We start from the raw sequence: 12,101 nt of genomic DNA, 5'->3' as shown, positions 1-12,101 counted from the left end.
GGGAGAGCGGACATGAACTTGGGCTTTCCTTGGCTCGTCTTACAATTAAGGCTTTAAGCCTCCGCTTTCCCATGGAGGACCAGCTGGAAGCCCAGCAAACGCTGCCTCACCCAGAGGCCGGTCAGAGGCTGGAGACAAGGAGGCGTATTTGGTAGTATTAGAAGGCAGAATACACAGGTATTTGGTAGTATTAGAAGGCAGAATACACAGGACTGAGGTGGACTGTATGGGGAGTGTGTGAAAGAGAGGAAGGGGTCTAGGATGCCCCCTTTCTAGCACGGAGCCATGTCGTGCTGGTGTGCCATTCGCTGAACCTGGACGGATGGAGAGGGGCAGGTCGGAGAAGGCCAAGTGAGGCATTTCAGTTGAGATTTGCTGAGTTTGAGGCGCATCTGGGCCATCCAAGTGGAGATGTTCAGAAGCCAGTTGGATCTATAGGTTGGAAGCTCAGAGAAAGCTCTGGACTAGAAATACAGATTTGAGAATTATTAACAAATAGATGAGAATGGAGGTGGGAGAAAGGGTCTACATTCTAGACTCTAGAACACAGCCCAAGGAACATTTTCAGGGAAGGGCGGAGGAGGAAAAGGAATGCAAAGGGATCAAGGCCGGACCAGAGTCGCAGTGCGGAGTCGCCGGGAGGGAGTTCTAGAGGAGTGAGGAGCTGGCAGGCACACTGGATCCAGCCCAGGCGGCCGTGACCTTGTGGGGAGCCGTTTTCCTGGAGCCGCGGGGACAGCCCCAGAGGGCAGTGGGCCGAGGAGAGTGCGAGGGGAGGGCGTGGAGGCGGCTGGCATGGACCGTTCTTCAAGTCGTTTGGCCCAGAACGGAGAGAGATGGTGGTGGTAACGGACGACAGAAATAGAACCGCGTCTTCTTCTACGCTGACGTTGGAGCAGAAGGAAACACGGGGACAAAGGCTGAAATAAAACCTACTGAAGGGGAGAGGGGGATCCACCGCACCGACGTTGGGATTTGTTCTAAAAGCAGGAGGAATCCACTTCCGCCTTGTAACCGGACGGAAGGAGGAAATGGTGGATTGCTTTGGAAACCTGATATGGGGCAGTTCTCTCCGGCGGATTCTGTTTCCTCTTGGAGGTTGGGAGCCAGGCCCTGAGTGAGGCGTTTGTAGGATGAACATGTCCCCTCGCCTCAGCCAGCCCAGGTGTAGGGTTACCAGCGCCGTAGCCGTCCCTGCGCCGAGGCGGGACCTTGGTGGGAAGCGGGTTGAGGCTGAAGCTTTAAAATCCGAAGGATGAGAGGCTGACTGAGAGGAAGCGTGATGTCCCTCTAGCCCTGAGGAGCTCTGCATTTGGGCCAATGAACAAGGGTGTGTGTTTTCCCCCTAGGCCCTCGTGCTGGGGCTACGACTTAGGCTCCCCCTTCCTCGTCCAGGCCTTGCCCGGCGTGGGTCTCACGTCCAGGCCTCAAGTCTCCTCGTCCAAAACGAGGACCAGCTGGAAGCCATTTTGATTAAGCTCCACCACAGAAGGACAATACAGCCCCGCCCAGAGCAGGCGCGCCCCCGCGGCGGGCCGGGTGCGCGTGTCCGCGCCTCTTCCCGCCGGCCTGGCAGGCGCCGGGCCGGGCCGGGGCGGCGCGGGGCGGGGGGGCGGGGTGGTTATGTAAGCGTTGCGCGCTCCCGCGAGGCGACAGCCAATGGGAAGCCCCGGCGGCTCGTGCTCGCGCACGCAGGGTGGGGGGAGGGAGCGCACAGCGTGCGCGCGCCCTCTCCCTCCTCCACCGCTGCCGCCTCCTTCTTCTGCCGCTCCTGGTGCTGCTTGTGTGCTCGTTTGGTGCGGACCTGGTACCTCTTTTGTGAAGCGGCAGCTGAGGAGACTCCGGCGCTCGCCATGGCCGACGAAAAGCCCAAGGTGAGTTCGGCGCCGGCCTCCTCGCCTCGCCTCGCGGCGGGGTCACGGCGCGGGCCGGTCTCCAGCCCGCGCCACCGCGGGCTCCCCGCGCCTTCCCGGGCCCCTCACGGGCCGGCCGCGGCTCAGGCCCGGGCGTTCCGCGCCATTTTCCTCCCTCCCCTCTTCCTCCCTCCCGCGCTGGAGGAGGCTCCGCGGCCCTCCCCCGCCCCCGGCCGCCTCAGAGTGCGCGCCGGGCGCGAGTTGGGCGGGCGGATCGCGGGCGCCCGCAGGCCAACGGCTGCGAGCGGGGCTTCTCGGGCCGGGCGGGCGGGCGGGCGGGCGCGCGTGTGTGAGGAGGGGCGTTCGGGCGCGCGGAGTCCCCACCCTCGGCGGACCCCGTGCGGAGCTGAGGCGGGTGTTGCCGCCTCCGCGGTGGCGGGGAGTTCCCTTGGCCCGGGACTTCCCCCCACAGGGATGAGCAGCGCGGGCGTCTGGGGACCCTGCCTCAGGCCGCGGCGGCCCGGTGAGGGTGCGGGAGGAATCAATGGGCCGCCGATGGGTTGGAAGCCGGATGGCGGGCGGGCGGTCCCGAGGGGCTGGGATTCCCGGGGAGTGTTTCCCATTTTAATGGCCTCGGGCCCCGGGGGGAGGAGGGGGATGGGCAGGGGCTTCTCCTTGGCTGTGAAATAACCCCTCACCTGCGGGGCCATGTGCTTTCGAGAAGTTGGGGTAGATGTTCGCGCAGAGACTTCCTAGGGCGCAACTTTTTAACGCGGGTGTTGAGGCGCCCAGGCGGCTGTTCCTGGGGGGACTAGGCACACGCTTCCACCTGGCACCCGGGTCTCCCCTTTCGGTTTGGTTTGGTTTGGTTTGCGACGCCCTCCCCTTCCTTTCCGAAGGGACTTAGGGGCGACAGGATGCTTTGTGCGCTTGATTTGGGTGAACTTCAGATTAGGGCGAAATCTTCGAGGAAGACTTGGAATAAACTTCATTTGACTCATGTCAACAAAGGGGAGGGGAGAAAAAGAGCTCTTCACTCAAAATAAACAAAATGAAGCTGCAAACAGAGGCGAACCTTAACGGTGGTTCTGAGTTATTACCGCTGCTTCAGAGAGAAGCAGGATAGTCCTCCATTAGTTTTGTTTAATGGGACTTGAGATTTAAGTCATAAGATTGAGTTTGGTGACTTTTAACAAGAGAATTGTAACGAGTTTTGAGGTGCAGGCTCTCGGTTTGTTCCCCTGCATCTGTACTTTGAAAAGGGAAAGGACGCTCGTTTTTAATTTTTTAAGGGAAAAGGTAGATTTTGGAAATGACAGAATATGCCATTTTAGACAATTCAAGAGAGCACTGGGGTAAATTGAGGGGGACTCACCTTTAAAAAGTGATTGTTGCCACGGACAGCTAGTATTGCATGAGGCTTCTTTTCTGTTTCTGTGACAGACAGCTATATGTCACCTCAGGGTTTCTCATTTTTTCAGATTGATTTCAGCGGCTGAAAACAGCTGTATGCTCTTTTATCATACAGAATGAGAAACCTGTTGATTTCTGAAGCAACTTGGGCTGCAGCTGCTTAAAAAGGTGTTTGTTTTTCACATTTTCCAAATTGTACTTTTATTTTTCTTTCAACAGGAAGGAGTCAAGACTGAGAACAACGATCATATTAATTTGAAGGTGGCGGGGCAGGATGGTTCTGTGGTGCAGTTTAAGATTAAGAGGCATACACCACTTAGTAAACTAATGAAAGCCTATTGTGAACGACAGGTGAGGAACTGACCTGAGCACTTTCACGGAGTAAAACTTATTTAAATGAAAAACAAACCTTATTTTCATGAGAATAGAAACTAGACTAGCATAATAAGTAGACTGACTTTGGTAGAATGAATGTGCACTTATGTATTTGACAAATCAGTTTTATCATACACTTGGACTTGGTATGTTGATTCTTCGTGAAAACCCTGAGGATGGGTTGGTTAATGTATGACTAGAGTCTAGTCCTGTGCCACCAATGCATCAAATTATACTCACAACATGTGGTTTGTTTCCAAGGTGATATAAGAATATAAGAATGAACAGAGTAAAATTTCTTGTCAGGCTCTGTTTTTATCTATTTCAGATTTGTCTTATGTCAAAACTATTTTGACCAGTTTGGAAATACAATTAAATGTGAGTTAAAAAAAAAAAAAAAGTGAGTTTAAGGACATTGCAAAGTGTGTAAAATTTTAATATTCCCTTTTTACACTAATAGTGGATGTCAAGAAATTTAACCTGCCCTAGCTGGTTTGGCTCAGTGGATAGACCGTTGGCCTGCGAACTGAAAGGTCCCAGGTTCGATTCCCGTCAAGGGCACATGCCCAGGTTGTGGGCTCCATCCCCAGTGGGGGACTTGCAGGAGGCAGCCAATCCATGTTTCTCTCTCATCATGGATGGTTCTATCTCTCTCCCTCTTCCTTCCTCTCTGAAATCAATAAAAATATATTTTAAAAAAATAAAGAAGTAGAAATATACAGATGCTGGAAGGTAAATGTAAGCTGTAAGACCAAGAAGCTTCCCTTTGTGATGAGTCTAACAATACAAAGGCAACTTTTAAAAATGACTTTTGCAAGTATAACAAAAACTCTGGTACCTACATCAGTGACTTGGCAGAAGTATTTTTAAAACTTTTATTTCTTGATTTTAGAGAGACAGGAAATGGGGGTAGAGAGAAACAGATTTGTTGTCCCACTTACATATGCGTTTATTGGTTTGGCTCTTGTATGTTCCCTGACCAGGAATTGAACCCACAACCCTGGTGTATCGGTGACACTAACCAACATCTATCTATCCGGCCAGGTCCTCAGTGTACTCTTATTTGAAGAATTTTGGTGAAATCCCCCTATCAGTTAGTGACTATGTACTTATTAATTGTGCTGAAGATTTGTTTTGCATTGGCACCTTTCAGATTTGAACACAAGTTCCCCTCAGGTTACAGGGGAATTTTTAAAGCTAATCATTTTGTAGAAGTTTTATGTAGTCAAACCTTATACAGAGCAGAAACTCATGCTTAAATTTGCTGGTTTTCAACAAAATTGTGTATCTTAAGTTTTCTCTAATTACTATTAAATTTTAGCTTTTTAACATTGATTTTTAGAGAGAGGAAGGGAGAGAAATATTGATTTGTTGTTCCACTTACTTATGCATTCATTGGTCAATTTTTGTATATTCTCTGACTGGGGATCCAACCTGCATCCTTGGTGTATAGGGACAACGCTATAACCAACTGAGTAACGGCCAGGGCTAAATTTGAGCTTTTTCATTATTTTTTAATTGATTTTAGAGAGCGAGGAAGGGAGAGGGCTAGAGAGATAGAAACATTGCTGAGATACTGCCTCTAGCATGCTCGCTACTGAGGATCGAACCCGAAACCCGGGCGTGTCCCTGACCAGGAATCAAACCTAAACCTCTGGTTCATAGGTCAACACTCAACCACCAAACCACACCGGCCTGGCTGACTCCCTGCTTTTTAAGTGTAGGTATGGGCTACCTAATTCTTAAGACTAAGAATTGACAGGTGAAAATTCTTGATCATGGATTTCCTATCAAGATTAATTGAATGTGCATATTAACTTTGTAATGAACTCACTTGATGATATCTTGACTCGGGAGTTTCAGTGGATGTATAATGGGCATCTCAAACCGAACATCCAAAAGAGGACTCTTGATTTTACTTCTAGAAATCTTCTTCTCTGGTGTCCCCACTAAGTAAACAGCAATATTCAACATCTAGTTGTGAAATCAAAACCTTGGGGTCATTATTTATTTATTTTTATTGATTTCAGAGAGGAAGGGAGAGGGAGAGATAGGAACATAAATGAGAGAGAATCATTGATCAGCTGCCTCCTGCATGCCCCACACTTGGGATTGAGCCCGAAACCCAGGCATGTGCCTTAACGGGGAATAGAACTGTGACCTCCTGGGTCATAGGTCGATGTTCAACCACTGAGCTACCCCCTCTGGGCCTTGGGGTCATATTTGATGATACTACCTAACTCATATAAGCCATCAGCAAATTCTCTAACTAAACCTGTGCTGTCCAGTACAGTCCTCACAAACCACATGTAACTACCACTTGAAATGTGGCTAGTGCAAATTGAGATGTGCGGTAAAGTGCAATATATATATATATATATATATACACACACACACACACACACACACACATATATATAAAAACATAAATAACAGATTTGAAAACTCAGTATGAAAAGTAAAGTAGCTTAGTTTTTAAAATGTTGAGTACATGTTGAAATGATAGTATTTTGAATTAAAATATTTTATTAAAATTTTACTTATTTATATATTTTTTAAATATATATTTTATTGATTTTTTACAGAGAGGAAGGGAGAGGGCTAGAGAGTTAGAAACATCGATGAGAGAGAAACATCGATCAGCTGCCTCCTGCACACCCCCTACTGGGGATGTGCCCGCAACCAAGGTACATGCCCTTGACCGGAATCGAACCTGGAACCTTTCAGTCCGCAGGCCGACGCTCTTTCCACTGAGCCAAACCGGTTTCGGCGCTTATATTTTTTAAGTGGCAATTAGAAAATTTACGTGGCTCACATTATATTTCTGTTGGCTATTGCTGAGCCCTCAGCCATTTTATTCCAGTTTGCTAAGTTATTTCCTTGGAGATGTCTCTGATTAATTCAAAGAGCTTCTATTCCCAGCACTCAATCCTCTCATTCAGTTTGATATTTTTCATTGATCGATATCTATATTTGTCTCTCCACTGAAATGCAAGCTCCATGAGCATAGGGCCTTTTTGATCACTATTTCTCTAGAGCCTAGACCAGGGGTCTTCAAACTACGGCCCGCGGGCCACATGCGGCCCGCCGCCCGCCGAGGACATTTATCCGGCCCGCTGGGTGTTTTTGCCACAGCTGCCTGTCCTGCTTAGCAGCCGACTTAGCAGTGTGCATAGGAATTTGTTCATAGTTGTTTTTTTTTTAAACTATAGTCCGGCCCTCCAACAGTCTGAGGGACAGTGAACTCGCCCCCTGTTTAAAAAGTTTCAGGACCCCTGGCCTAGACCAATACCTGGCATATCAAACATATTATAGAGAACATTCAATCTAGTATCTCCAGAGGTTGGTTCCTAAGTAAGTTTTTCATTCACGTGTAGAATTAGAGTTTGCCTACTTTATGTCAGCCACAAAGTCTTCAGCTAACTGATGGAGAGCATACTTCCCCACTGTAGTGTGGATTTACCCTACAGATTATTTCATGGAGTGTCAGGTGGTTTCAGAGGGCACAGATTTATTGGATTATTCCAATTCATTTTTGTGAAATGAGAAAATGGACCCAAAGAGAGAAGCTCACACAACTAACTCTTCAGGCACAACTCTAAAGCTCAGGGATGAGATTTATTCAGGAGCTCAAGTACTGGTTTAATGTAAATTCCTTGTTTGAATTTACATAGCTTATGGAACCTTAAAGACAAGTTTTCTGAATTTTGGACTTTTGCTCCATAGAAAAATATTTTATTGATAAAGAAAAGCATATAGCCCTAGCCAGTTTGGCTCAGTGGATAGAGCGTTGGCCTTTGGACTGAAGGGTTCTGGTTTCCATTCTGGTCAAGGACACATACACAGGTTGCAGGCTTGATCCCGAGTGGGGGGCCTGCAGGAGGCAGCTGATCAATGATTCTCATCATTGATGTTTCTATCTCTCCCTCTCCTTTCCCCTCTGAAATCAATGAAAATATATTTAAGAAAAAAAAAAGCATATAAACAGGTGGCAATAAAGGAATACAGTCCTGGCTGGGTGGTTCAGTTGGTTGAAGTATCTTGTCTTACACCAAAAGGTTTTGGGTTCAATCCCTGCTCGGGGCACATACGGATGTTTCTCACATTGATGTTTCTGACTAAAATCAATAAAAAACATCCTTGGGTGAAGATGAAAACAAAATAAAAAAAATATAGTTTGCTTATGTTCTGGCCCTGCCTTTTCCCCCCTTTTATTTTGAATGGCTGCACCATTGTCCTTACATGACCTTACCACTGGATGTAGTGGAGGAAGAACCCAGCATATAGAAGGTGCTTAATATTTTGTTGAAGCACAATCTTCAGTGGAGTGTTTTTAAATATGTAAAACTTGGTAATTAATGCTTGGCATTGAATTCTTGGTTCCTTTTGTAATCACTAATTAAAATTAAAAGTCATGAGGAATTTCACCTACCTGATGGAGGATTGCTTGTATTCTTCAAGACAAGGGCAAGGGCTAGTCTATAAGTGGTATGTGTCTATAGAGTTTTAAAGGAAAGTAATATGGTCTTCATGTTACTGATAGTTCAAAGACAGATTCAGCAAATCCTTGTTAAGAGAATACAGGTGTTATATAAGTATTTGATCAGCACTTTGAATATTTTTAGTTCTAAGAACTTGGTTTAATTTTAAATAGATCCCTGGCTACTATAACTCAGTAAATTGGAGTGTCATCCTATAGCAGGTCCCATTCCCAGTCTAGGGGCCTGTGGGAGGCAGCCTTTTAAGATGTTTCCCTCCCTCCCTCCTCCCCCCCCCCTTTTCTCCCTTCCTCTCTCAAAAAAAAAAACCCCAAAGTCAATATAAAAATACCCTCAGGTGAGGATTTAAAATATATTCATTGAAGTATGGCTTTTGTGTAACAATTACAATTTATAATTTGAGCATGATATTGGAGTGGCTTCTTGTAAGATACTTTCTAGAAAGCTATCTTTCAAGTTAATATATTTATACCATACCTCCAAAGATACTTTATTTTTCTATCTTGTCTTCATTTGGCTGCAGTTATCAACAGCTTTGATGCTTTGCTCCTTTACCCCTTTTCCCACTCCTGTTTCAGGAAGGTAATGCTTGATCTCTTTAACATGCACTGAGGAATATTGCTGTGGGCATCGGTTACTTCAGGTTTCCTTTTAGTATCTTATTTAAATGTACAGTTTGATTCAAGGTATGATCTATTCAAGGTTGGATTAGCTATGGTCTCAAAAGCAGTACAGCTTTTTTTAAAGAAGAATTTTTATTTTTCCAAAGAAAATCAAACATAGTTTAAAGAAAGTAAAAGTCACCCCAAATCTTTTTACTCATAGAAACGTTGGTAGCAAATGTATTTATGTCTCATTTAATACATTTGTGGCTAAATATGCATATAGTTTTATTATTGTTTGCAGTAAGATGCTTTTAAACTCTCTTGTACAGGGTTTGTCAATGAGGCAGATCAGATTCCGATTTGACGGGCAGCCAATCAATGAAACAGACACACCTGCACAGGTAAAAATCTCTTTGTGTTAACTAGAAAAATCAATGTTTTTTTGTAATTTGCTTAACAGCTTTGTTTATTTGTTAACTTTTAGATGTTGAAATATAGTTCTTTATCACAATTCAAAGCTATGTAAAAGATGATCAAGGGGGAATAGAAAGGAAAAAAACAGGAATAGATTGAGGAAATGCCACTGGTTTTAAAATAACTGGTTATCACTCAGTAAAACTAATAGGTCATTTAGTTTTACTTTAACCCATTTTTTTCTTATTGTCCCTTTCTTCAGAATGTTTATTGATTTCAGAGAGTAAGAGAGATGGGGAGAAAGATGGAAACATCAATGATGAGAGAGAATCATTGAATCACTGCCTCCTGCTCACCCCACTCTGGGGATCCAGCCGGCAACCCGGACATGTGCCCTGACTGGGAATCAAACTGTGACCTCCTGGTTCATAGGTTGACCCTCAACCACTGAGCCTTACCTGCGGGACAACTGCAAGTTTCTTGATAGCTTAGTTTGAGAGTGGGGGCTGTTGACAATAGGTGGCTTGCCAGACCCTCACTACAAAATATGATGCTGCCCTGGCCCACGTGGCTCAGTGATTAGAGTGTTGGCCCGGTGAAGGGCATGTACCTTGGATGCAGGTTCCATCTGGGTCCTGGCCCTGTGTGTGGGAGGCAACCAATAGATGTAACAGATGTATGTATTTGTATCTCTCCCTCTCTCCCTCCTTCCCTCTCTCTCTCTCCCTCTCTCTCTCTCTCTCTCTCTCTCTCTCTCTCTCTCTCTCTCTCCCTCTCTCTCCCTCTCCCTCTCTCCCTCCCCCCCTCCCCCCTTTCTTCTCTCTCTCTCTCCCCCTCCCTCTCCCTCCCTCTCTTCCTCCTCTTACCCCCCCCCCCCCCCCCCTCAGATGCTCCCTCTCCCCCACCTCCTTCCATTCTCTAAAAATCAATGGAAAAAAAATATCCTCTGGTGGGGATTAACAACAAAAAAAAGGTGATGCTGTCTGATCCTTTATCTCTTTACCTATCAGGGCAGTTGGTCTGTCACATTGTAAAGCTCTTTGTTTCTTTTTACCTTTTCAAGTGCCAGTTAAGAATTCCACTTTGGAAATTTAGAGTCTGTGTATTTTTGAAATTTTTTTATCAGGCCATAAAAACCAGAAAGTGATAAATATGGTATGTGTGGCCCTAACAGGTTTGGCTCAGTGGATTGTGCCTGCTGACTGAAGGGTCCCAGGTTCAATTCTGGTCAAGGGCATGTACCTTGGTTGCAGGCACATCCCCAGTAAGGGGTGTGCAGGAGGCAACTGATTGATGTTTCTAACTCTGTTCCTCTCCCTTCCTCTCTGTAAAAAATCAATAAAATATATTTAAAAAAAATATGGTAAGAATGAAGCAGCACATCAAGATTGTGGCTTCCTTGATAATCTTCAAAAAGTTGAAATATCTATGAGTTATACTTGAGGGAAGAAGATTTTGAAGAAATTCCGTTGGTGAGTCTCTAAGAAGCAATTATAGTCCATAACCACAAGGTGGAGCTGCATTCTCTTTTTAAATATATATTTTTTATTGATTTCAGAGAGGAAGAGAGAGAGAAACAACAGTGATGAGAGAGAATCATTGATCAGCTGCCTCCTGCACGCCCCCCTACTGGGGATTGAGCCCAAAACCTGGGCATGTGCCCTTAACCGAAATCGAACCCCGGGACCCTTCAGTCCACAGGCTGATGTCCTATCCACTGAACCAAACCGGCTAGGGTGAGCTGAATTCTCTTGATGAAAGAGAAAAAGCTTTTATCTTTTAAAAGCATTTGAAGTTTCACTATAAAATTTAAAATGCCAATAGTTTCGTTTCAGTAGATAGGCTGAAGACCTGTGTGGATGTGTGTGTGTTTTTGATTTTGTGGTTTTGCTGTTTGCTTTTTTTGCATCCCTGGGTGGACCTGAGTTGATGGTTTTAAAAGAATAAAAATAATTCATTAAGCTAAAGTCTGATGATTAGAATGTATTTTCTGTTTTATGAAGCCTTCACCCCCCCACCAGAAAATAGTTCTAAGGCTGGTCTACCATGATAGCTGCAAACACTAAACTGTGAGGATTTGTTCAGTCCTGCATTACAAAATCTTCAAATGAATTTCGAATTGAATTCATTTTAGAATGAAATTGACTTGTTTTAGAATTGTTTTCCCAATATGAAATAGAAGAACTGTAATAAATCAGAAAATCTTACCAGCCAGTTTTAATAGCAGTATAATTATGGTGCCCATCATTCTGTTAAATACTTTCTTCAACTCATTTAATTCTCATAACTGAATGCTATGCCTTTTTACAAAGGGAATTGAGACTCAGTTATTAATATTTTAATGCCTTAGCTCTACTTTGAGTATATTTGAACTTTGTTAGAAACAGTTGCCTTTCTTGTCGTTAGGTGCTCAAGATTGTTTTATTTGCAAAATTACCAGTTTTTAAAAGAAATTTTTAAGGGTAATTGTCAGCATAATAAACTGTTACAAAGGTTACTTACTTTACAGCAGGGGTGGGGAACTACACTGGAGAAATCATTTGGTCTGGCCCTGCCAAGGCATTAGGGGTGAGTTAATTAAATGTCTGACCAAACATAGCAGGCTAATTTTTAAGTTGATAATTTTGTATGGCCTGAGAATGATGTTATAAATATCCAAATGGCCCTTGGCAGAAAAAAGATTCCCCACTCCTGCAGTTTACAGTGTTGCCATATGTACCAAAACCTTCCTATTACCAACATGGTGGTTTTGTGTATAATGTATGGATAGTGAAACTTGCAAACTTAATTTGTGAATAGCATTTTAAAGTTGAAATTAACTTAAAACACAACAACACAAGTTTCTTCTTGCCTGTTCCCTTTCCTTACTGCATATAGGCAACCACTGTTTTATGCATAGGGAAGGATACGTTCATGCGCGCGCACGCACGCACACACACACA

General features: G+C 44.8%; 1 protein-coding gene across 2 annotated transcripts in view; it reads left to right on the top strand.

Moving 5' to 3' along the window:
- Positions 1–1,691: 1,691 nt before the first annotated feature.
- Positions 1,692–12,101, top strand: part of SUMO2 (small ubiquitin like modifier 2) — an 11,352-nt gene continuing 942 nt past the window's right edge. Inside the window, exons 1-3 of one of the 2 annotated variants that reach the window (XM_008155074.3) lie at positions 1,703–1,874; positions 3,486–3,617; positions 9,075–9,146. In XM_008155074.3, coding sequence (XP_008153296.1) covers positions 1,854–1,874; positions 3,486–3,617; positions 9,075–9,146 — 225 coding nt within the window. In that variant the 5' untranslated portion in view covers positions 1,703–1,853. Of the gene's footprint in view, positions 1,875–3,485; positions 3,618–9,074; positions 9,147–12,101 lie in introns of both variants that reach the window. The other variant, XM_008155076.3, reaches the window with a different exon arrangement.

Source organism: Eptesicus fuscus, chromosome 20, assembly GCF_027574615.1.
Source record: "Eptesicus fuscus isolate TK198812 chromosome 20, DD_ASM_mEF_20220401, whole genome shotgun sequence".
NCBI lineage: Eukaryota > Metazoa > Chordata > Mammalia > Chiroptera > Vespertilionidae > Eptesicus > Eptesicus fuscus.
This window is presented reverse-complemented; position numbering and strand designations above follow the sequence as displayed.